The following is a 26,035-nucleotide window of genomic DNA, read 5'->3' on the forward strand; positions in this document are numbered from 1 at the left end:
CCGACATCCTCATCTTACAAATGGAAAAACAGGCTCCTAAAGGATGTGCCACTTGCTCTAGATCATATCAAGATTAGCGGCAAAGCTTATCCAGAACTAAGCTTCAAATTTCCTGAGTTTCAGTTCAGGATTTTCTTCACCCAAACACATTTGACGTCCATTCACAGCCCCTATACATCTCAGGGAGAGCTCTCCCACCTCCATTCTGCAGAAAAAAACGTGTGAGTCTTCCAAGTGTTTTAGCAGTGTTGTCCCTGATTCATGCTTAGGCCGGGGCTGGGTAGGTAGTATTTAAGAGCAAGTATTCCAAGCCTGATGGAGTTGATTATGTTCAACAGGAAGAGAAAAGAGAAAGGAACAAGGGACTCTGGTTATCTACTGGGCTTTAATCAAATTGAGAAACAAGGAAATTCATCACCCAGAGGCTAAGGGAGTTGGAGAGCTTGGCTTCCGCAGGCTCCATGTCCTGTAACGGGTTGGGTGCTGTCCGAGGTGCTGACATCTTCACTTGCTGCTCGAGTGGCTGGGAAGGGCCCGGTTTGGGCAGAGAGATGACAGCTGTTAGGAGATGGCCCTGGATAGAGCAAGAAAGGCCCTGGACTTGTTGGGGGAGAGGCTTGAGTTCTTAATCTTCTCTTTTTCATTTGTCTATCTGATTTAGAGAAAATATCTCTTCTTCAGGCTAGAGTCCTGAGCTAGGATTAAAGAAATAGAAAGAGAAGGGAGAACCCTAGACCCTTTGATCTCAGGGAGATGCCCCCAGCATGAGTGGAAGCTCAGCCCTTGGCCTTTGGAGATTCCCCGTATTAAGGGGAGATGTAGCTTCTGCTTCTACAAAATGCTCAGTCCATTGGCAGAAAAATGAACTTACCATTGGGTATTTATTGATCTGGTGGAGAAACATCACTGCTTTTAACTGTAGCTCAAGTATGATATAAGGGAGGCATGGACCATGTCTCCGTGGAGCTTCCGGTCTGATGGGGAAGACATGGTCTTCCTCTACAAAACTCTCAGTTTGGTTGAAGAGACATGCTCTTAATTTATGGGGGAATCTCAGTTATAATCTGGAAAACATGATAAACAGATAAACTAAAATGTGTACTATAATCAAAGAAGTCAGGTCTTCACATTTGTGATTAAGGTTATTGGTGCTAGATATTTAGTGTCAGTCAAGGAAGGTTTCCCGGTAGAGGTAAGTTTGAGTTGAACTTAAACAAAAGCAAGGGACTTGAGTCCTTAGATCCTAGGCCTCCTGAGAATTACAACCATACCTTCTCATTCTCTTATATCCCTTTTGGAATAAGCACAAGCCTGGACACAGAGACGGTTCTTAGTTAATGAAAAGTCACCAGCAGATAGAGAGTGAATACACCTACTTTGTAGGTGTGGAGTGAAGAAGGGGTAGGAATCAGGGAGGAGGGTTTTTTGGTACGGAGAGCCTGAGGCTGGGGTGGGGTTTGAGCAGAGGTAGTAGCCCAATGTGTGTCCAGGCCAGTGAAGCACAGCATAGAGCCACCCCCTCATGTTTCTAGAGCTGGTGAGAGACACTTTATTGAATCTTGGATTGTTAAAGCTAGAGACTATTAAATTACAAAATCATAGACTGCTCAGCTTCCAGAGCCACACAATCACGGAAAGTTAGAGTATTAAAATCATAGCATCTTAGCAGGGCAGAATCACAATGTGTTGAAATTATAGAACTGTGGCATATTAGAGCCAAAGGGCCAAAAATCCATATTAGAGAATCTTAAAATCCAAGAATCTCAGTGTCAAAAAAGAAAAGAAACAGCAATTTATTGACTCCCTCTATTTGTATCAGTTACGGTGCTAGGAGTATTAGAATGTACTAGAGTACATTATCCTCTTTAATTCCTACCACAAGTTTTAAGCTGTTCAATCCCGTTCCTACTTAATGCAGTACTTCTGACAAATGTTTATCTAACACAGGCTTGTGTAAATGTCATGACAGGAGAGCCATTGCCTTTGTGCATACCCCTACCCCTGCTGAATGGACGCTAGAAAGCTCTCCCTTATATAAGCTGCATGCTATCTCCTGGTAGTGTCCCCGCACTTGTCCAGTTCATGTCCTCTGAGCTACACTGAGTATGTCTAATCTCCCACTCATATGACAGCTTTTCAGATGGCTAAAGACAGTACTTATTTCTTTCTTCTCTAGGATAAGCTGTTTTGTTCATCATGTAGCTAGAAATGGGGCAGCAAGTCAAAGAATATTTGAGCTGGAAAGGCCCTTAGAGGTCATTTTGTCCAGAGACATCCTTTTACCACCAAGCAGTGTAGCATTACGGTCAGGAGCCTGGCTTTAGAGAAAGGTGAGCGTGAATTCAGAGTCCAGAGATCCAGCACTAACTTGCTACGTAACCTTGGGCAAATTCCCCCATACCTCTGGGCCTCCGTCTCCTTGTCTATAAGATAAAGAGAATAATAATATTGACATAGCAGGGTTGATGTGAGGATTGAATGAGATAATGCAAGGGAAGCTCTTAGCAGAGTGCTCGGCGCACAGCAAGCAGTCAATAAATATTACCTATGACTATTGGAGGCCCAGAGGGGCAGGGAGTTGCTCAAGATCACAGAGCAACTCAGAGGCAGAGCTGGGGTTAGACCAAGGACTCCTGCCTCCCAGCCAAGGGCCCTTTCCTGTTCCACAGTTTCACTCTACCTTCCTGCGGAAAAGGAAAAAACCCCAGAGGGAACTGGAGTGCTTTGCTCGCTGAATCAGTTAGAATGCAAGTAAGAAAACACCTGATGGCTTAAACCTTTTATTTCCTTAACAAGGAAGCCAGAGGAAGGTGGAGCCAGGGTTGGTCTGGTTATTCAACCAGAATACGTCTGGTTATGTCTCTGATGACCCAGGTTTTTCCCATTCTAAGCCTTGAGAGAGACTCCCCCTGTGATCACAAAATGGCTGATGTGGCACCTCCCAAGCAGGAAGAAAGGGCATGGGAGACAAAGGATCTTCTCTCATGCCTCTCTTATCCAAGAGGGGAGCTTTCCAAGAAGACCATTCCCTTATATCTCACTGACCAAAATAAAGTCACATGTCTACTCTTAGACTATTCACTGGCAAAGAGGAAGGCTTTTCCATGAAGGGCTTGGATCATCCTTGTGGCTGGGCGCCTTGCTACTGGAAGGAGGAAAAGGAGATTGGCTGCGGGAAGGCAACAAATAGTGTGTGCCACACTCACCCTCTGTCTCCTCGCTGAATTGGCCTCTCAGCTCCACCTCTGCCAGGCGGCCTTCCCTTATTTCCACCCCTTGGTCCTGCAGACCCTCTTCCATCATGCGACTGAGCATTGCCCAGTTCAAGTTGCAGTCTACTTTGCCAAGCTCTCTCTTTTCATGTCCAAATCTTGTCTTCCCAGCTAGTCTGTGAGCACAGGGAGAATAATGGCAGCTGCAAATGAATAAGTACCTATTGGGTGTCAGGCATTGTTCTGGACACTTGTGGTAGCCTGCTTCCAGATGGTTCCCAAAGATCCACACCTCCTGGTATCCACACCCTTTTATGTTCCTGCCCCACACTGTACCAAGGTTAGTCTGTGTGACCAAAAGAATATGGTAACAATAAAGGTTTGTCACTTCCAAGGTTAGATTATAAAAGATACTGTGGCTTCCATCTCGGTAGATTCTCTTTCTTGGATCATTCATTTAGGGAAAGTTAGCCACCATGTCATGAGCAGTCTTGTGGAGAAGTTCGTGTAAAAAGGAACTGAAACTTTTGACCAACTTCCAGCAAAGAATGGAAGCCTGACAGCAACCACAGAGGGAGCTTGGAAGTGGATCCTCCAGCCCCAGTTGAGCTCTGATGACTGCAGCCCTGGCTGAGACTTGACTGCAACCTCATGAGACATCCTGAGGCAGAATCTCTCAGTTAGCCCAATTCTGGGTTCTTGATCCTCAGAAATTGTGTGAGATCATAAATATTTGTTGTTCTAAGCTGCTAAGTTTTGGGGTAATTTGTTACTCAGCAATAGTTAACTACTATAGTCTTACATTATCACATTAAGTCCTCATGACAACTCTATGAAAGATAGGGTTTGTTTCTCCCATTTTTCAGATGAGAAAATTACGGCTGAGATGAATGCAGTTGACTTCTCACAGGTGGAAAGTGACACAGCTGCGATTTGTCCTCACATCTATTGGATTCCAAAGCAGAGGGAACCTGGTTTTCTCGGCTGGAATGTCTCCAGCTCCAGGGTGAAGGTTGAGGAATTGAGGACAGGAGGAGATCTCTTACTCTGATGTGTTTTTTTTATGCTTTTCCCCATTCCAATCACATTAGTTAGTAGCTACTACATCTATTGTGTGTATGTGATTCAGGGACAAGTATGTTTATTAGAAAAAACATTGGAGCTTTAAAAGGGGGATACCTGAGCTCTTGAGCAACGTTGGACAAGTTCCTGTAGTTTTCTAGGCTTCAGATTATCTATCCACTATATGGGGCCAATAGTCCTTGTTCTACATTCCTCGACAGGAAGCCATGAGGATCAAATGTGAAGGGGCTTTGTAAAATGTAGTGCCGTGATCACGGAAAGCCTCTCTCAGTCTTCAGGGGAGGCAGCTCCACACTGTGGCCACACTCCACAAGTGGCCAGGGTTCCCTCTCCTCTCTCACCTGAGTCTAGGTTCAGGAGACAGAGAATACTGAGAGAAACTAAGGGCCCTGACCCATTTCTTCAGCTACATCCCTCACAATGACCTTTCTCTTAGACCACACTGTAGCCCTGCCGAACTAGTGGAAAATTCCCCAAGCTCGCCAGGAGCTCTCTGTATGCTGAGTTTTTATCCGTGTAGTTTCTTCTCCCTGGACGCTGTTCCCAACTTCTCCACCTGGTATGGTCCTACTCATCTTTCAAGACTCATCTTAGATGTCCCCACTTCAAGGATGACCTGGTTCAAGGCCTCCTACTTCTTCTCTTGATTAAGCACCAGTGTCCAGCCTGAGCTCTTGGCCTCCAGCTTCCCTTTTCCATTCAAAGCCCCCAGGGTGCAGCCTGCAGCCTTTCTAAAACACAAATCTTGTCATGTCACTCCCTGCTTAAAATAACCAGTCAATTGAATAATCCATCAGTCAATGCTTCAAGGGCACCTCTTTGCCCTCAGGAAGACATCCAAAGCCTTCAGCTGGAACTCAAGGCTTGGTCCTCACTGGTACATCCAGCCTCAGCTCTCCTCTCTCTCCTGATGGCCTTGCACATGCAGTACATCCCAACCACATCGCTCTTGTACCATATCTCAGACACACTCTGCTCTCTTGTGCCTTCCTATCTTTGCTCATACCATTGTTTTCATGTCTATTTGCATCTTTTCTACCTGGGAATTTCCTGCCTAATCTCTAAGCCCAGCTCTGATTTAACCTTTTCTGGAGAGCCTTCCATGGTGACCTCAGGAAGAATACATGGCTTCCTCTTCTTCCCTCTCCTATATGACTAATCATGCTTTTATGACTGTGTGTCAGCTTGTCTGCTTATACTGGGAGTTTCCTGTACTGGACCCATGGCTGTGTCCCCCCAGCAGTGCCAGCACAGGGGCATAGAGCAGCCATGTGATTTGTTGGTTGATTGGGTGTTTGAATAAATAAAGGAATGTATGGTGAATGAATCTATCCTTGAACCATCACTTCTTGGCCAGCACCAGAACTGCTGCTTCCAGGGTTAGCCCATTTCATAGCAAAAGGGGAAAGAGAAGGAAGGGACTGCTCTGGAAGGAAGAAAACCAATAAAAGTGTAAATCTGGCTGAGAAAAGCTGTCCCAGGCTGGCTGTGGGGAGAGATAAGACTGGGCAGGCTGAGCCCTGGCTGACAGTGGAAGAAAGATTAGGGGACAAGCAGAGCTGCAGCCAGGGCAGGGCAGAGCGAGGGTGGTGCCTCCCCTCAGTGGTGCCTCCCCCTGTCCTTACTGCCCACTCCCACCTCCACCCCCGTGTTCTCCTTTCAGGAGCAGGGAAAGGGGAAGGAAACTTACAAATATTGATCATTAGGTACACTGCCTGTGAACGAATATGTTATCATTATTTTGTCTTCATACCTTCTGAGAGGCAGGAGTGATCAACCTCACTTTACAGGTGAAGAAACTGAGAGGCAAAGCAGTTAAATCTTGTTTCGGGTCACACCGTGGATCAGTGGCAGAGTCTAGATTTGAACCCAAATCTGACTGGCTCTAAAACTCTGTTCTTTTTACTCCACTCCACTGGAGGTCTACAGCTAGGCTTCAAATGATCCCCAGCCTCTGAAATCAGGGGCACAGTTGTGTATAAGTTTGTGTGCATTTTTAATGGAGAGTCTGTATCTTTTAATGGATTCCTTAAGGTGGTTGCCACCCACTCCCGTTGCCTATACCATGCTGCATCCCTGGAGGTGGTGGCCTTTGAGCTGGGTCTGGAAGTTTGGACAGGACTTCATGAAGCAGGATGGAGAGGCAAACAATGGGGTGGGGATGTGAAGAAGGCCAGCTGGGTAGAGAGAAGAGCACATGTAGGGGCTTGTTAGGGGGAAAGAATTCAACATGTCTAAAGAATGGCAAGGGTGCTGTGGGTTCTTTCTTTTTTTTAATATATTTTTGGCTGTGTTGGGTCTTCGTTGCTGCGTGCGGGCTTTCTCTAGCTGCGGTGAGCCGGGGCTACTCTTCGTTGCAGTGCGCAGGCTTCTCATTGCAGTAGCTTCTCGTTGCGGAGCACGGGCTCTAGGCATGCGGGCTTCAGTAGTTGTGGCGCACGGGCTTAGTTGCTCCGTGGCATGTGGGATCTTCCCAGACCAGGGCTGGAACCCGTATCCCCTGCCTTGGCAGGCGGATTGTTTTTTTTTAATTTATTTATGTATTTTATTTATTTATTTTGGCTGTGTTGGGTCTTCGTTGCTGCACGCGGGCTTTCTCTATTTGCGGCAAGTGGGGGCTACTCTTCATTGCAGTGAGCGGGCTTCTCATTGCGGTGGCTTCATTGCGGTGGCTTCTCTTGCTGCAGGGTACGGGCTCTGGGTGCGTGGGCTTCAGTAGTTGCAGCATGCAGCCTCAGTAGTTGTGGCTCACTGGCTCTAGAGCACAGGCTCAGTAGTTGTGGCACACGGGCTTAGTTGCTCCGCGGCATGTGGGATCTTCCCGGACCAGGGATTGAACCCGTGTTCCCTGCACTGGCAGGCGGATTCTCAACCACTGCGCCACCAGGGAAGTCCCAGTTCTTGCTCCTTGTTTATTTGTGCTCCAATCCTGGCTCCTGGCTCCCTGGTATCTGCCTGCCCTGCAACTTCCCAGCATGAGTCTACAGCCTAAAGGAACTCTGGGCCAGGTGTCAGGATCTTCATTCTGGTTCCAGTCCTGTTCTCTGCTAGATTTTACCACCATAGAATCTAGTAGGAGACTTAATGCCTTCTCCTCCAACTCTCAGGGACAGGGTGAGAAGAAAGTGAGCTCACAGGTGTAATTGCTTGCGGCTTCTCATTGGCCAGAGGCCGTGTCAGGGAAGAGGGCTGCTCCCTGGACCCCCTGAATCCCTGGGAAGCTGCTGGCCCTTACCTGTTCCACCCCTGGCTCTCAGCCCCATGTCTCTCTTGTGATGATTACTCCTGGAGTCTCCTCCCTGACCAGCCTGGATGATTTTAAGCACAAGCACCTCGTCTTCTTCGAATCTCAGCTCAACCCAGAGGTAGACTCAGCGTGAAGCTAAGACTGCTTGAGCACCACGGCCTCTACCCAGGCCCTGGGAGAGGCTTCGGCAATATGTTCCTGTTGTCAAGTTCTCAGGAAATTTCCAAAGGGAGACCCTTTCACCACAATGGGTCGAGATGGCTAGTTCTTTCCACTCCAAGTGTCCTTGTGTCCCAGTTTCCCTTTATGTGAAGCAGTTGGCATGGACATTTCTGGAATAATGCTAAGGGGGAGTGGAGTTGGGGATCAATTTAATTTGGATTCATTGGGATATAGTTATGTGGTTCTCAGTCACCTCTATGAATAGATAAATCATTGCTAGCTACCTCTGTATAGAGAATGGCTTCTAGGGATCTTCCTACCCACAGTCCAACTCATTTGGCATTGTGACATCAAGGTGTCATATCCAGAGGTCATCTTGTGACATGAAAGTGTTTTCTCCTGCCTGGCCCTGGAAATATACGGACAACAGAGGAGAAACAGGTTTAAAATGTATGGAACCAGAAGCTCGTCTATAGAAAATATTTCCAACCGTTAGGGGGAGAATTTTGGAGGTATGCACAGCAGTTAGTAACAAATCTTATGCTATTTTTCTGAATTGTGAGATGTATTTGTTTTGACTTCTTTTTTCATTCTAAGTAAACATTCACCTTCTTACCTAATTGTGTGCTCTTTTTCTTAAAGAGGACTCCCCTAATTGTGTAAGCGTCGGTTCCCACAAAATCTAGATCTAATCCTGGCTCTGACATTTATTTTGTGTGATCTTGGGCAAGTTGCTTATCCTTTCTGAGCCATCTCCTCTTCTGTAAAACCTGAATGGCAGTTTGGACAGGTGAGGACTGGGAAAGCCTTGTGACATTATTCCACTTCTGAAACCATTACTAGAGAAAGTAGTCGAGCTGAACAAAAATTAGACCAGAATATACAGGTAGGGGAAGATGTAATATACGAGAAATAACGGTGAGCAATGAATCCAGCAAACCTTCAATCTAAATAACTGGAAATAATCTGGTTGTTGCAAACCTTAATGCAGTTTGGAAGAAAGGATTTTTGTAACGGAAGACACATTATGCAAGAACAAATTTAATAATAAGCTATATCTATAATTCCAGATTATTTCTGCAAAACCTGGGAAACAAGAGGGAAGGAGGAGGAATATGAACATACAAACAGCCTCGTCTTGTTGGAAGAGACTCTGAAATTCTTGGCACTGATAAATACAGGCTCAGATATCTGTTAGACATTTAAAGGTATCAACCAGCAGAACAAAAATGGGAATTAGAACTTTTGTACCTCCCTCTTCTTTCATGTGGCATGGCCTCAAAGCCCTGCCGCTGAGAGCTGCGCAGAGGGCCAGAGCCACGTGTGCCCCCAAACCCCCAGCTTCCCCCCTGGCCCACAGCACAGGGCTGGACACGGATTTGGGAAGCTCCTGCTTCTGACTCCCTGTCTCTTGCCTCCCAAGCAACTAGATTGGGCTGGAAGCAGATTGGGAAACTCTCTCCCCGTCCCAGAGAGATAATCAGGCCAGATAAGACTAGCCATAAAACAAGACAAGGCAAGACAAGGACTTCTCTGTTCAGACCCAAGCATCCCACAGACCCACTTATTACACAGAGCCACGCATTATTGCTTCTAGATCACAAGCCCAGGCATCACAAAGAACAGGTTCTTACGCCAACCCAGGCATCACAGAGAATCAGATGTTACCTCAAAATGTGGGTGTCACAGAACCAGACATTGTCTACACAACCCCCGGTGACATAGAATCAGGCACCTGGGAGGAAATGGTGAAATTAGGATTCTAGTCACAAAAGTCAAAGTGGCTTTGGTGGGCCCAGGTCAAATGTGTGAAATCTTGGCAATGCATGGGTACCAGTGAGTCTATGCTGAGTTTGTTCGGTCTTTGAAATTAGAAAATGCCCCAATGTGGGAGCTGGGTCCCCCTCTCCGCCAGGCAGAGAATAGGCCTCACCCAGACTGTGGCTGCCTGAGGGCAAGGGCTGGGATTTCCTGACTCCAGACAGTGAGGCTTCCTGCACAGCCAAGGCCCCTGGGGCCCTCACACCAGGTTTCCTGAAGGCCCTGCCTAGCCTGGATGTCGTGAGTGGGACCAGTTCCCTCCCCAGGGCGGCTCCCCAAAGCTCAGGGCTCTGCCTCCAGGGGGCGCCAAATGGACACTTCTCAACAGAGGCTGTACTGGCCCCAAGTCCAGGCTGAGCGGGGCTGGGGAGGAGACCTGAGTCTGTCCTGGCCACACAGATGGTCACAGCTGAAGAGGCCTGAAAGCTGACAAGTTCATTTCCACCTGACAGAGATGGAGGTTGGGAGGCTGAGGCTCAGAGAGGGTGCTCCAGGTGAGCAGCAGAGCAGGACCAGGACCCAGTAGGCGGGGCAGCCTGGCCTACTATTGTCCACTTCTCTATCCTCGGGCCCTGGGGGAAAGATATGCAGTCCTTCCACCCAGGAAAGCCTGGTTTCAGGTCAGCCCGTGTGGCTGGGGGAGAAGAGGGGGAAGACCCTCAAGCTTCAGAAGTGGCCAACACAACAAACCCGCAAGTAACTCTTTGGTTCAGGTGAGCAGACAAAGGCCCAGAAAGGGTCAGTGGCTTGCTCAAAGCCACACAGCAAGTTAGTGGAGGACTCATAATTGGAAAACAGGGCTCCCAACCCCCAATCTCAGGCAAAGGGCCCAGAGGAGGTACTCGCCATGGCTGCCACTCCTGGCCAGAATGGGGCCCTGGGACAGCTCACACTCTGGATTCCTCAGGCTCCTTCTTTGCCCCTGACGCTAACAGCTGCTGCTGTAGGCCAAGGTTGGGTATGGTCGCCTTGGTCCCCTCCTCTTTGTCCTGCTGCCTTAGGATGGCCAAAATCAAGGCGAAACAGGCCAGAGAGCCTGTCTTGAAGAAGAACTGGAGGCCGATGAACCTGGGAAAGAGCAAGTGACCCTTGAACTCAGGACCTCCCCATTCAGGGCTTGGATGTGCTTGGGCTGGAAGCAGAGTGGCGTCAGCAATCATCACCCATTATGTAGTTGGAGATGTTGAGGCCTTGGCGGGGACAGGCCTCCAGCCCCAGGGTGGTGGACCCTGTCACCATGGCTTTGGCTGGGAGCCCCTAGAATTGACCCCCATGGGGGTCCTTCCTTGGAAGGGGGAAAAGGCTCCAAAGAAGCCTGCCTGCCCTGTGCTGACTGCCTCATGGCCTGGGCTGGCCCTGCCTCTCTCTGGGTCCCTCTAAGGGCTCAGCGGGCCTGACAGTTGCAACTCTGGATCACATCACTTGCCGCAAGAAAAGGAGGATTCCCTCTCCTGTTTGTCTAATTCACCAAGACTCTTCTTGACTTCTCCTCCTCTAGGAAGCACTCCTGGAACCATGCACTCCTCAGAGCTGGAAGTGAACAGCTCCCTACTCCCAGCTCTGCTAGTAAGTCCCTCCTCCCAGCTGCCCATCCATCCCAGGGCCTGCAGCCTCTCTGCCTTCAGGTTCCTTTGGGCTCCCCATTGTATGGATGGGAAGATTAAGTCCCAAAAAGGCAGGTCGCGCAATGAGGGAGGCAGAGCGGGGCCTGCATCCTAGGCCTCCTATGTCCTAGATAGAGCCATCTTCCTGACCCACCCCAACTCTCTGTTTTTCTCACACCTGGGCTGCTCTCCTGATTCTCCCCTCACTGAGCCAGCACAGACTGGTGAGGCCCAGCTTTGCCAGTTATCAGCTGTGTCACTTTGGGCCACTTACTTAAATCTCACTTTCCTCATCCATCAAAAGGGGAGACAATGTCTAGCTTGCAGGACTGCTGAGATCAGCACTGCATAGAGCGCCGATCACCTTACAGGTGGATGCCAGTGGACCTCCCCTCCCTGCTGGTGGCCTGCCTGGGACCCCAAGAGTGTTTCTAGAAGCTTTCTCACAGCCCCCTAGTAGCCCCTATCCCGGTCTCACCGGTTTCGAAGCAGGTCGTGGTCATAGTAGTGGCAGACGGCCCGACGCCCACAACTCTGGGCCCAGTACACACAGGTGGTGTCAATGGCACTGCCGTGGATCACGGGGCTGGGCATCCAGGCTGGAGGAGGAGGTGTTCAGGGGACAATGGAAGCTGGCATCCCGGTACCTCCCCTGTCCACTCCCTGGTATATATAACTTCAGGGCTCTGAGGCACCGAGGGCCTCTTGGCCCATTAAGTCTTCAGCCTTCAAGCCCACCCCTTACCCTGGTATTGGATGCTGTCTCCCTGATGGGCTGTCTAGCTGCTTGCGCACCCACCTCCAGGGTACCTAGGTCGGATCTGTGACCCTGTGAGCCAGTGAACCCTAAGGTCAGGGAGCGGGCCCCACTCATCCCTGTGCCCCCCGGGCCTTGGACCAGTGGTCCCCAGCACATTCTTTACCCAAAACTCTCAGGAGCATGAACTGGATCCCCACAGCCAGAGTCTTGTCTTCTTTCTTCACTCCCCTAACAAGCACGGACAGGGTGACATGAGGATTGAGAGGGTTCCAGCCTTCAAGGGGCTCTCACCATCCCCTTCTCTCCCACCCCCAGCACCAGCCTGCCCCCAGAGGTTCTTGGGGAGCGGGGCTCAGGCTCCATACTCCCTTCAACCTGCAGAGCCAGGTCCCAGCTCTACCCACTGACCGTCAGGGCCCTGTGCTACCAGTCACAGACACCCCTCTCTCCCCACCCCCTGGTCCCACCAAATTCTCCCCTTCCTCCTACACTTGGCAAAACCTGGAGCTGGGCAGTCAGACACGCCGTTTAACCTCCCTGGTCACTATGACGTCTCAGCCTGGGGTGCCCTGGCAATCACTGGCTCCTCTTCCTAAGTAATCCCAGCAGCTGGCATTTGTGGAGCGCTTACTATGGCTCAGTTATTCTGTGCTGTGCCCCCCGCGTCCCCCGCATATGGTAGGTATAGTATTAGGCCCATTTTACAGGTAAGGAAACTGACAGATAGTTAGACAGGTTGAGTGACTTGGCCAAGACCCCACGGCTGATGGCTGTCAAGGGTTGGAATTTGTGCTGCACACTGCCTGCATGAACTTCTCTTAATCAGCCTGCCTGCTGGGGCATCTGACTCCTCTACTTTTGCTCTTGCAGCCAGCCTGGTTTATGGATCTACATGCCTTCTAATATTGTAAGGGGCTCAATCCCCCTTCTAATTTTCTAGAAAACAGATGGGGAATAAAATAATCCCAGCATAATGAAAATTTGGAATTATCCTGCTCTGAGGTCCTCTTATGGCCTCAGGCGACAGTTTGTCAGTCCCAGCAGGCACCCTCAGGACAAGGGCCAGAAAGATCTTGGACCAAGAGGCAGTGCTCAGCACAGGCTGGGTCCACAGCGGGCACCTAGTGCTTGTTGACTTGAAGTTGAAGAGTCGTAGACCACACTGATGGGGTTTGGATCTCTAGATGCACCACCTGTGACCAGCTCACTGCAGGTCGGGTGGGGCGGAGAGTCAGGTGATGCTCCCCCACTTCCTCCTCACTGTGACTGGAGGCCAGGGCAGGGGCTTAGGTGTGGCCTCTCCTCCTCTGGGGAAAGTAGGGGTCTGGGCTCTGGGCCTTGGCATCAGTACTATTCCACCCAGAACTTGCTACATGACCCGGGGCTAGCCCCTGAATTTCTCTGAGCCTCAGTTTTCTTATCTGTAAGATGGGGAGAAAACTTCATCTCAGCAGTTGCCATGAGGACGTAGACAGGACAGTGAGAGCCTGGTCTGCTTTGGGGGCCCAGGACACCTCCTTCTTCGAACACCTCCCTCAGGATCCCTTATCCTGCCTGTGGTTAAGAACCTCTTGGTACCCACTGGTTCCAGCACGCCCCTGCTTTCACCTTAGGATGAGCATGAAGGACGGTGTGTGGGTGACACTAGCCAGTGCGGCACCCAGGCTGACCAGGACCATGAAGGGCAGCACCAGGTGGCTGCAGGCCGAGTCGCAGGAGCCCGCTGGCACAGGGCCACCCCCTACCACGCAGCTGCAGTTGGTGTAGAAGACCTAGGGTGGGGAGGGGGGAAGAAGAGCCTTCAGAAACCTCTAAGGACAAGCAGCTGGCCAAGGGGTCAGGCCCCAGGAGGCTTATGAGAGACCCGTGGACTCACACAAACTGGGGCAGAGCTGGCTGGATGCTGGGATTTTTGACCCCTTGGCTGAGTCAGGATGGCTTGAGCAGCCTGACGGGTACCTGGACACAGGCTGTTTGCACACAAATGGGCTGAGCCCAGGCTGAGGCTGTGGGGAGAGGGGACGTGGAGAAGAGGACAGGGAGAGGGAACTAGAAGAGAGTCACCCCCAACACAGCACACATACACACACACACACACTCACACACATACCTATGTACTCACACTCTCATACACATACATACACACACTCACTACATATACACACACGTACTGTCAAACATACACTCACACCCCACACACATGCTCACACACTTATATACTCACATACACTCATACACCACATACACTCACTCATTCTTTCACCTGGTGATGTCAGAATGTTCCAAATTCCTGACTTTCTGTGCAAGGAGTTAAAGCAACAAAGTATTTTGAGGAAGGAATTCAGATTTTCCAGTTCAGTGTTCCCCCTTCCCGCTTTACTGAGGTCTTGCAGGGCACTGGATCCTAGAGTGGATTCTCAAGGAGAGATTCAAGCACAGGATGGAGAGGGGCAGATAGCATCAGTGGGAGTCTTGTTTAGCAGGTAAGGGAGGCGCAAGGAAGGCTTCACCAAAGAGGGGTGTTGGATTTGGGTCTTGAGGAATGAATAGGAGTTCACCAAGAGGAAAATTGGCATGAGTAGAGGGAAAGCTAAATGTAAAATCACAGTGGCATGAAAGAAGCCAGCAAATCTTTCCTTCTGTCGGGAGCAGAATGCATGCAAAGAGAAGGCAAAGGGGAGGCCTTCTCTTTGCATGGGGGCTGGGGTGTGTGTGTGCTGGGACCACACTGTGAAGAACCCTGGACACAAAAGAGAACATGACTGCTGTTTCCAGAAGCAGGGTGGACTAGGTGCCCTGTCAGTCATCCTGCTGACAGCAATCGTAAATGCTGGATAAAATAAAACAATGAAAACAATGTCCTGAGAGCATCTATGAGCTGGCAGGAAGGAAAAAATACTCAGGTTCAGTACTAAGTGAGGCAAACCCAGAGAGGCGAGCAGAGGCCTGAAACAAGGTTTGGCCGCCAGGTGTTTGCAGAACCTTGTGCAATGGAGCACAGCTTTCTGAGGTTGGGGGCTACAGGGCCAGAGGACAAGTCCTAGCCCTCCTTCCTGTCAGGTGAAGAGTCTAATAGGAGATGCCCGGAAAACTGGGGCCCCACCAAAGGCTGAAGAATGAGGAAAAGCTGACCCTTTCCTAAAGTGCAATGAAATGTCCTCAGGCTCACGTTTGATTGCAACCCTCATTCCCAGCCCCAAGGTGGCCTGGAAAACCACCTTTTTTCAGATTCTTTCAGAATTGGTCTAGACCACCAGTGTCCTCAGATGCCTCAATGGGAGCAAAGCTGAGCCAGGAAGACCTGGCTTTTCTTTTCTGCCCCTAGATCACAGTTTCCCAACCAGTGTGCCCCAGAGACCTCGGCCTCAGCTGAGCGACAGGCGTGCAGGGAACACATCAGCCCTCAGGGTGACCTGGTGAACTCCAGGCAGCTGGAACTCTCTGGGCCTTTCACCTCCAGCTTTGGCAGCTTTAGACTCTTCCCAATGTGAAAAGGGCTGGGAAGCCCTGAGATGGATGCTGGGAGCCTTGGAAAGATTTTAAGCACGGGAGAGATAAGACCTGATAGCACAAAAGCTGCTCTGGCTGATGCAAGAGGATGGACCTGATTGGGGAGGCTGGTAGAGAGGCAGGAGGGAGGGGGAGGGGGAAGGAGAAAAGGATTCTGATTTGAGAGATATTTAGAAGGTGGAATTAGGGCAAGGTGAGAGAGAAAGAGATGGGGAGAGAGAGAGACAGAGACAGAGAGAGAGAGAGGAGAGATTGGGGACCTAGGATTCCAGCTTGGGTGTTTGGGTGCTTGCCATTGCACAAGGCTATACCGCCATATGTACCTGCCCCCCTGAGCACACACTGTTTGGACCCTCACCACGGGCTGAGCAAGCCGCTGGGTTGGAGATACAATAAAGGGACAGGTAAGTGGAGAAATATGCCAAGGCCAGGTTATCGGAAGAGAATTATCCTGTTCTTTTTTCTGGAGGCAGAAGGTTGCTGGGAGAGATAAAAAAGCTAGAGGCCTTTCTCTCGGGGTTTTCCCAGCCCTTCATTCATATTCATCTAATTCCATGGCAGGAAGTTCGTCTTATGAATGACTTTAATCTCTCCAGCTGCCTCTGATTCTCACTCCCTAGGACCCCACCCCCTGAGCCCTAGATGCTGCCAGCCTTCCAATCTCACATTTATTCATTCATAAATTGTTACTGAGTGCAGCTGTGCTGGACACTGACTGATCCACCTCTGGGCTGAGTAGCTCAGGTTGGCCTGAGGAGGCAGGCTCACCAACAGACAATTCCAGGCCAGGGTGACCGTTCGTGAGTGCTGACCAGGACTCAGCTACACCCTCCTCCAAATACTATACCCAACACAACCTCTGAGGATGCACTGGAGAGGGGGCTGGGCTCAGAGGCCAGAGGCCTCAGCTCTAGTCCCAGCTCTGGCATTAAAACTTTGGGCAACGCCTGGTCCTTTCCTGGGCCTCCATTCCCCATCTGTATAATGGGCATAATAGAAGTGTCTATTACCGCATGCTTAAAATTCCTCAGGCACCATGCTGAGTGCTTTTCATGGATTATGTCATGTGGCTCTTCACTTAATGAATTTATCCGGGTAAAACATTAGCACAGTGCCTGGTATATAGTAGGCACTCAATACTATCACCTCCATTTCACAGACCAGGAAACTGAGGCACAGATTAAAAAATTTGCCTAAGGTAACAGAGCCAGTTAGAGGCGGAACAGGGATTTGAACCAGGTGGCCTGGCCACAGTGCTCACAGGCCCCTATCCATAGGAGTTCACTGTTGCCTTGGGGATCCAACCCCAGCTGCCAGGGCCTGGGGGACTTTGGAAGGGTCTCAGGGAGATCAGACCAAGTCAGGACAGTAAATGCTAGGAGGTTTGAAAGCCTGGATTGCGAATATTCCAAATGCGAACAGTTTACACAGCTCAGGTGGTGCCTGGCTGGTTTCTGAAATATCATCAACCAGGTGCTTTACTCTGCGCCAGCCCGTGGGGCCCAGGTCTCTCCCTGTAGGAGTCTTGGGCTTAGATGTGGATGCCCAGCAGGACACAACGGCAGGGGTTCTGCATGATGGGAGTGGGGGTCTCCGGAGAGAGGGAGGCGTTGTCATAACAACCAGCCTGACACCACACCCACACACACATGCTTTATTCCAGCTGGTGGGGGGTGGCCTGAGGAAGGTGAGCATTGTCCCCACTTGTCCTTTGGGGGCAATGAGAGGAAAGGAGAGGAGGAACCAGCTGGTCTTGGTGGTCCTTCTAAGATTCACATAGAACGCACTGCTGCTGGTTATGCTTGTCCACTCCTCCTCTCTCCCACAACCGCATCCCCGGGAGTTCCTTGACAGCAGGGACCCTTGGCTCTGGCTCTGTCCTCAGCCCCCAGCACAGGGCCTGGCACAAAGGAGAGGCTCCACGAAGGTTTGTTGACTGACTGACTGACTGACTGAATGGGCTCATTGCTCCAGCCTCCCCACTGGTCTCCCTGTCTCCTGGCCTGCATTCTGTTCACCTTCCTCTGCACTATGGCCTCAAATGTGATCAGACACAGGTCTGACCCTGTCACTCCCCTGCTTAAAACCCATCCAAGTCTCCGCACTGCTCTCCAGATTAAGGCCCTCCTCGTGGCCTGGCATTCAAGGCCCTTCCTTGTCTGGGCTTTGCTTTCCCTCCATGAACCCTTATGCTTCTGCTCCAATAATTTCCTTGCAGTTTCTTGAAACACTGTGTGTGTGTGTGTGTGTGTGTGTGTGTACCATGTGATGTGCCCTCCCTGCCTGGAAAGCCCTTCCCTAGTTTGCCTGCCCACGCTTGAAGATCCAGCACACCTGCCACATCCCGTGAGGCCTTTTGGGACCCTCCCAGGTGGGATGTATCTCCTTGCATCCTTGTCTGTGCTTGTGAGGACCACCTCTCCCGCCTATCACCACCCCTGGAATTCCTGAGTTACTTCCTTCTGCCCCTCCCCTGCATAGACAGCCGGGGCCAGATTTGGTTCACCTCTGTGCTCTGAGCCCTGGCACATGGCTGGGCCCAGGCTGGCAATGAAAGCTTATTGAAAGAATAAAGTTCTACATCTGCCAGCAGAAGGAGACAGATGACACAGACAGAGAGATGAGCCAGAGTGAGACCATTCAGAGCTGGGAGTGGGGCAGGCGCACAGAGGTGGGAAGGGCAGAGCCCATGGGAGGCAGAGGGAGCGGCCAGAGGCCTGACCCACCTGGCCTTTGTCCGGAGCCTCGTGGACCACCCGGTTCCTGCAGCCTGCGTGGCAGGGCGTGAGGTACTCCACCCGAGCGCTGGAGTCACAGACAGGGTTAAAGTAGTCTGACGGGCAGGAGCAGGGCTCCGTGCAGCCTGGAAAGAGCTCCAGCCCAGGCTGGGCACTGGTGGGAGAGAAGGCCGGCAAGGTTGGCCTGACTCTTCCTCCCTCAGGCCACGAGCCAGGGCTCCCTCAGCCCGGAAACCTCCCCTGACGACCATGGTCAGAGATTTCAGCTCCACACAGAGGTCTTTCACTGTCAGAGCCGCTCCACGACAGGCAATGGTGAGCCCCTTGCAGTGGAAGCTGCAAGAGGCCTCCAATGGGAGAAGTGCGGAGCAGAGTCTGGACCAGAGGCTCTGAGACCCCCTTCCAGCCCCAAGACCCTACAAGTCTTTGAGCTGATTCTGCAAACATCTCTGCTCCTCAATGACCCTTTCTTTTAGGGAACATAAGGTAAATTCTTCTCAGAATTTAGTCTCAAATGAAAAGTGCCTTTATCTCAATGAGCTGGATTGCTTCCTTTTCTGGGAAAATTAGAACTGTATGTGAGGGGCCCAGTCAGAGTACCTGAGTAGTTGTGGGATCTCCAACCTGTTCCTGCCTCTCTCTGGCCTCAGTTTCTCTGTCAGCTCTGCAGGTTCCCCTTCCCGTCGCCATCCTGCAGTCTCATGACCTTTCCCTCACTCTCACTGCCCTGTTCACTGTCTAGGGCACATTTTAGACCCACCTGACTCCCTTCTGGGGGCCTGCCCCCAAGTCCCAGGAGTGACTCCGCTCTAGTCTGACCGGGTACAGGGATGCCCAGGGGCAGGAGATCAGAAGAGAGGTGACTCCACCTCTCTGAGCCTTGCTATCCTCATCTGTGAAATGGGGATAATGGTAGGACCCATCCCAGAGATCCCATGAGGGTTTAATAATATGGAATATGGGAGGAGCTGGACATGTAGGAGACCCTCAGTTCTCAGCAGCTGTTGGTACCATTAGTTGTGCTGGAGTTTGAGAAATTCTCAGTTTGTCCAGTTGGTCCCCAAAGGCTTCTTCAATGAATTATAACCCAAAGCTGAATAAATTGCAAGAATATAGATGAGAACCTGGATGAGATGAGATGTCAGGGTCAAGGTGAGAGGCTTCAGAAGAAGAGACAAATGAGGCATGTGAGGTAGGCTCACTTTTCCCCATTTGCTTTTTAAAAAAATTGTGATAAAATATTCATTTACTTTTTACTCTAAAAATCATGAAAATGTCCTGGCTCCCTCGTCAGACCAGAGGCTTCATGAGGGCCTGGCTGAAACCCCACCTCGGTGCCTAGAACAAGGCTCTGCAGACAGAAGGACCCACCCTGGACCTTTGGGAAAAGGAGAAGGGACAGGGAAGGAGGGGAGAGGGAAGGGAGATGGGGGAGAGGTCGGCAAGGTGGGAGCTGGGACAGAAGGGGCAAGGGCTGAGCATTTCTGGGCTGAGGTCCCCGTAGTCACACAGAAGGAGCCCTGGATGTGGAAAGTTGGCCCCTGGGTGGAGGGAGGAGATGCCAAGGCAGAGGAGAGAACAGAGCAAGTTGGGGGATTCTAGCTGGGTGTTGGGCCAACCTAAGCCTGGAGCAGTTTCCCAGGAAAAACAAAATCATTCTGGACAAGAGGCAGCAATGGAACTTCCAACACTGTCTCCAAGACGGTTCCCGGGGGAGAGGGTCTATGTCTATAGAGGACTGTGGGCGGGGTGGGGGAAGGAGAAGGGAGATAGGCATCAGAGGCTTTCCCCCTGGAGGGTAGAGGCAGGTGCTGCCCCACAGATGTGGAAAAGAACTCTGGAATTTTAGGGTCATGGAACAGCAGAATTTTAGCTCCCAGCCTCTAAAGACCAAGGATCTCTGAAGTCTCCAGGCCAACTCCTTCCCAGGGCATAAGTCCCCTCTGCAGCACTCCTGATAGGGGCCTTCTTACCTGTGCCATCCACACAAGCGGCCTCGTCCTGCCTCATCTTCCACCCCACCCCAGGCCTGAGCTGTCCTGCCCACGAAGTCCCATCCCTACCTAGTGGTGCCTGACACTTTCCCTGGAGCCTTCAGGAGACGAGTCCCACTGTTCACAGCTGAGCCAAGCGGGCAGGGGAGGGGAGAGGAGGGGAGATTTGAGGTGGGGGGCGCCCCACTGACCTGGCCTTATCCGGGCCACCCCCTCCCGTGTCCCTGGCAGCCTCCTGCAGCTTTTACTCACAGGCTCTGGCACGTACTCACCCAGGCTGGTGGTTGATGCCTGCAATCTGGTGGGTAGAGCAGCCCATGAAGAAGAGGGGCGTGCTGAGAAGCAGGCAGAACAGAGCCCCCAGCAGGCAGAGGGTGCCGCAGTGCATGGGGCCCAGGCGGAGGCGCTTGACCAGGATGCCCCCCACCACGATGCCCACGATGGCCAATGGGATGGTGAGGCAGCCTATGAGCAGGTTGGCATAGGATGCTGTGACGGAGAACTGGCGCTCCAGGAACTTGGGCAGGAAGGTGGCCATGCCTGCCACCATGGACGACATGCACACCTGGGACAGGACCACCAGCAGGAAGATGGGGTGGCGCAGGGTCCGCAGCATCACCCTGGGAAAGACTGTTGGGGTGAGGGGAGGGAAGATCAGAGCGGACTGGCCATGCCACGTGTTTCCGTCCCATCCTGCCTGTTCAGTTTGTTCCATTCCTTCCATCCCATCTCATTCCACTTAATTCTGTTGCATTCAGTTCCATCCCATTACAGTTGACTCCTTTCCATTTAATAATATTCCATCTTTGAAATTCGGTTGCTCTCCCTTCCACTGAGTTAGACTGCATTCTATTCAATCGCACTTCTTTCCACTCAGTTCTACTCAAAATGCGATTCCATGTAGTTCCCTTCTAGACCATCCTATTTGATTCTGTCTCATTCATCTCATCCCTTCGCATATCTTCTGTTCTACTTCTTCATCTCACTTTTACCCCCACTCAGTCCTTTCCATCCTGTCCTGCAATAGCTCTCTCCAAGCCAACCCAGGCCTCTGTTTTCCCTTCTGTGTCCCCAACATGGGACAGCGCCCACTCCCCTGATTTTCCCATTCCTAGTTTATGTTTCTCCACAGCACTGTACCTAACATACTACACATTTTACTCATTTAGCCATTCTACTGTCACCCCAGCAGAATGTAAGCTTCATTTCAAGCAGGGATTTTTATCTGTTGCGTCCATTGCTGAATCTCCACAGCCCAGGGTATACAGTAGGCACTCAAAAAATACTTATGGAATGAGTGAGAGAGTGAATGAATGAGACAATGAATGAATGGACATACAGACTAATAGGTGATCAAATAGCAAAATGTTGGAGCAGAACCTAAGACCTCCAGAGAAGGTGGAAGCTGAGCAGGCCTGGTGCTGGGCAGCTTCTTGCAGGTAGGACAGAGGTAGGGTCTGAAGAATGAGAGGATCTGGAGAGGTGGAGGGGAAGGAATTCCTATAGGGGCGCAGCAGGGGCAAAAGCATGGAAACAAGAACAGACGAGACGGCTCTGGCTTTGAAGCCCTCCGCTCCCATGCTGCCTCCTAAACCAATGCCTGTGTACAGGTCTCCCTCGTTGCAAGTCTGCTAAACTGAAGGGCACATGACATTGGGTTGGTCTTGAACTCTGAGCTTCAGGGCCTTCATCAGCAGGGGCAGCCGAGGTGATGGACCAGAAGGCTTTGTGGGACTCTCTCTCCACCAACAACAAGAGAGAAAGACGTGTTTCTGCCCTCAGGAGGCGAGATGAAGTTAGACATAAGGTGTGAGGGACAGAGGAGAAAAGGTCTTTCTAAGAAGAGGCATTGGGGCTTCCCTGTCGTGCAGTGGTTAAGAATCTGCCTGCCAATGCAGGGGACACGGGTTCGATCCCTGCTCCGGGAAGATCCCACATGCCGAGGAGCAACTGAGCCCGTGTGACTCAGCCGCTGAGCCTGCGCTCTGGAGCCCACGAGCCATAACTACTGAGCCCACGCGCCACAACTACTGAAGCCCGCATGTCTAGAGCCAGTGCTCTGCAACAAGAGAAGCCACCGCCATGAGAAGCCCGGGCACCACAACGAAGAGTAGCCCCCGCTCACTGCAGATAGACAAAAGCCTGAGTGCAGCAGCAAAGACTCAACACAGACAATAAAAAAATAAAAATAAAAAAATTTTCTAAAAATTAAATAAAAGAAGAAGAGGCACCAGAGGAGCTTTAAACACTTGCCAGGCTGGGCTGGTGGGGGGAGATGGCCATGGGCTCCTCTGGGCCGAGTGGGGGTGAAAGCGGGGCTCCCTTCAGTTCCTGCAGCTGCAGGGCCAGGGAGCTTCTGTCCTCAGAGCATGGCCAGCCAAGCCAGTTGGTTCCCTAGCCCCCTGGGCCTGGCCAAGAACTGTTTTCTTGGGCAGGGTGGCTGGGAGCTGGGGCTGTGGAATTCCCCTTCTTCCTGTCCCAGGCCTTCCTCCTGTCCTCAGTTCCTTGCCACACACGCAGTGCACTCAGCGGCACTTGGAGCGGGGAGGGAGTGACGCCGGGCCTTCACCCCAGTGAGCTGCTCCAGCTTCCCTCCCTCCTTGAGCTGTCCTGGCCAGGAGTAGCCTGGGCTTGGCCCAAGCTGTATGGGTGACCTCATGGTGCAGGCAAGGCCAAGAGAGGGCAGGGACTCACCCAAGTTCATCTAGGAAGGTCTGGGCCAGGCCAGGAGTTGCTGGGAGCTTCCTAGCTCCTCGTGTAAGGGTCGTTATCCCTTCTATCCCTCCAGTCCCACCCCATCCTGCCTTCCTGTGCTTCTGGCTCCCTGACTCCAGAGGGCTCCGTCTCATGGACTGTTTCTGTCCCATTCTCCTGTGCTCATCACTGCAGTACACTTTGTCCCCATTCTCTATCTCTCTTCAGCATCTGCAACCTGTCCCTAGAATGGATGGAAAATTCCTGGAGGGCAGGGCTATGCCTTTAGTTTAAATAAGGATGCCTGAAGGGGAACTCCAGGGCTGTCTCTAGCTCAGAGACTTTCTTTCCCACTAGACAGGGGCTTCCCTTAAGTCAGCACAATGTCTCCTCCCATCAGACAAGCCAGGGCCTCTGCCCACTGAGAGACTATGTCTCCCTTATCAGACAGGGGCCTCCTCCAGCAAAGAAGCCAGGTCTCCTCCATTAGACAAGACAAGTTCTCCCTCCATTCAGGGACTACATACCCTCCAGCAGACAGGAACCTGTGTCTCTCCCATCAAACAGGGCCTCTCCCAGCTCAGGGACTATGTCTCCCCCATCAGATAGCCTTTCCTTAGCTCAGAGACTGTCTTCCCCTGAGTTTAGGACTCCTCCAGCGGAAGGACCATGTTTCCTCCTCCCTCTGCCTCCGCACTGGTCCTAGGTGGTCAAGGCCAAGCCTTTGGATCAGACTGGCACCTCTGGAGCTCAGCAGAAAACCCAGAAGCCAGGGTGGCTGACCAGCCACAGGGCCTGTGCCAGCCATGCTTTGGTCTCCCCTAGGATCATGTAGGAGCTGAAACCATCAGAGATAATCTGGCCCAGGACACCTGCTCCAGGATCCAGTTTCAGCGACTGGCCCCAGCTTTCCGCTGGGCTGAAGCCAAAGCAATGATTAACAAGCTCTTCCATGGAACAGCACACTAGGGCCTTCTAGCAGCTGGGGGTGACCTGAGGTTAGGGAGTCTAAGCCCTTGTCTCTAGGCCCAGCCTCTTGGGTTCCAGGCCCCCCTTTCCCTGAGAGTACTGGAGAACCAGGGGCTAGATCACTGGCACCTCAGCACCAAAACTTAGGCCCCAAGAAGTGGGCCTAATTAACTTCCTATTGCAAAATTCCTTGGGGATGGGGGGGTGGTTCAAGCAAACTCTGTGGTTATCACCCTCCTAAACCACAGGCAACTCAATTTACTGTCCTGGGATATGGTCAGAATTATAACAGGAGGGCAGGGGTGATGACTGAAAGAATAATTGTATCATATCAATACAAGCACAGTTTTTTAATCCATATGAAGGACCTTCCATTCATCCTCCCGTTTGAGTCTCCTAACCGTCCTTGAGAGAGGCAGAGCAAGGATTACTGACCCAATCTTTCAGATGAGGAAACTCTGGCTAGAGGAAGAAAGTAACCTGTAAAAGATAGTACGCTGGTCAGTGTCAGGGGCAGGCCTCTAAACCAGGTCTTCTGACTTGCTGTCCAGTGCTCTGGCACACCACAGGCACTCAGTGTTTGTGGGATCAGACTCTTTAGAAAGGATGGTGTGGTCACAATATGGACCCTGGTTATTGATCAATTTAGTTCATAGTCTCAGGGTCAGAGTGACATGGATCTCACCTCTCACTGTACAGATGGAGAAACTGAGGCCCAGAGAGGAGCAAGGGCCCAGAACAAAAGCCCAGATTTCTGGACTTCAGCCCAGAGCTCCTTTGGCCCATGCCACAGCCAAGGACTTTAATAAAAATAAATATTTACTGAGAGCCTCCTGTTTGAAGGCTCCATGGTGGGAGGAGAAGAAGGGTCACAGATGAGCCAGCCCAGACCCTGAGCCTCAGGAGCTCACTGTTTGGTAGAAGGGCTGGACAGTACAGATCTGAGCTGACACAGGAGTCCTGAGGTTCGGAGAGCCTAGAGGAGAGAGAGCCAGGCTGGGGGAAGGACAGAGTGGTCTGACCTAGAGGGACAAGAAAGATTTTAATAGGTAGCGATAAAAAAAAATGATGTTCCAGGCAAAGGGGACCCTTTGAGCAAAGACTGACCAGGAATGTATGGTGCTCGTGAAGGGCCTGTAGCTGTGGAAGGTGAATCAACAAAGGCTGGAAGGGCTGGATTCTGTACAGTCCCATGTGCCCCTCTGGCCCCACCACTGGCCTCAGTTCACTTACCTTTGATAAACTGGATCACAGTCAAGTCTGGGGCAATCTGGGCTAGGCCATCCTTCTTCTCTGAGGACTCCCCAGGGCTCCGCTCAGAGGAGGCGTCCTCACCCTGGAAAGACACATGGCCAAGGGCAGTCAGCTGGAGGCCAGGCATTCTGCTCAAAGATGCTCTGGGCTGGGGAAGGGAGCTCTGGGAGAGGAGAGGGCGGGGGTCTGTCACTGCCAGCAGTGTCCCATTTGTTCTTGGCCCCGTAGATACTTAAGTAGTTTTTGAAAAAATGGATGAAATTCCAGTGGTTGAACTCTGTCATCGCCATTATTAACATCGTAATAACCGACATTACCGTGAAAATTCCCACCGTAACCACCACCATCATCATTATTCTCATCACCCCATTCACATCACCAATATCATCACAAGTAAACAACCAATATAGTCCTTACTATTGTCATTGTCTCTGTCAAGGTCACTAATTGTCTGCACGATCTCACAGTCATTATCACATCATCACTGTCACCTGACCCTTCAGAATCACCAGCAACAACGTCATTATGGGAATCACTAATATCATTATCACCGTCTCTCACATCACTGTTCTCCCTACCACTGTCTTCACCACCACCAGCAGCATCACCAACTTCTATCCAAGGTTATCGCCACCCCGCCATCTTCAGTTTTGTATCACTCATGGCTGTCATCACCTGGAGAGTCACCATGAGCAGGGGCCTCCAGCGCCCATCCTGTTCCATCCTGTCTGCTGCGACAGGAAGGGAAGTGGGTTGGGAGAGCCAAGAGGCAACAGCCCCCTCCTCCTTTTGGATGAGTCAGACCACACCCAGGGGGGATTGCTCAGCCCTGCGACCACACTACGAGGAAGCTCATGGCTACCCTGTAGTGTGCCCCTCCACCTAGGTGAGGCTGGCCTCTGTGCAACTCCTGAAAAAAAGGTCTCTGATCCCAGAAAAGAGAAGACTAGGGGTGATACAATTATGGTCTTCTGATTGTGCCAAAGA

At 51.3% G+C, this 26,035-nt stretch overlaps 1 protein-coding gene across 6 annotated transcripts in view; it reads right to left on the minus strand.

The window, feature by feature from the left end:
- Nucleotides 1-8,619: 8,619 nt before the first annotated feature.
- Nucleotides 8,620-26,035, minus strand: part of SLCO2B1 (solute carrier organic anion transporter family member 2B1) — a 51,474-nt gene continuing 34,058 nt past the window's right edge. The window contains exons 7-13 of one of the 6 annotated variants that reach the window (XM_032641762.1): nt 25,028-25,130; nt 20,404-20,761; nt 18,126-18,291; nt 13,498-13,661; nt 12,053-12,117; nt 11,608-11,728; nt 8,620-10,593 (exon numbers count right to left, since the gene is read on the minus strand). In XM_032641762.1, coding sequence (XP_032497653.1) covers nt 10,413-10,593; nt 11,608-11,728; nt 12,053-12,117; nt 13,498-13,661; nt 18,126-18,291; nt 20,404-20,761; nt 25,028-25,130 — 1,158 coding nt within the window. In that variant the 3' untranslated portion in view covers nt 8,620-10,412. The remainder of the gene's footprint in view (nt 10,594-11,607; nt 11,729-12,052; nt 12,118-13,497; nt 13,662-18,125; nt 18,292-20,403; nt 20,762-25,027; nt 25,131-26,035) is intronic. The other 5 variants (XM_032641760.1, XM_032641761.1, XM_032641764.1 and 2 more) reach the window with 5 other exon arrangements.

The sequence above is a fragment of the Phocoena sinus genome, chromosome 8 (assembly GCF_008692025.1).
Source record: "Phocoena sinus isolate mPhoSin1 chromosome 8, mPhoSin1.pri, whole genome shotgun sequence".
Lineage (NCBI taxonomy): Eukaryota > Metazoa > Chordata > Mammalia > Artiodactyla > Phocoenidae > Phocoena > Phocoena sinus.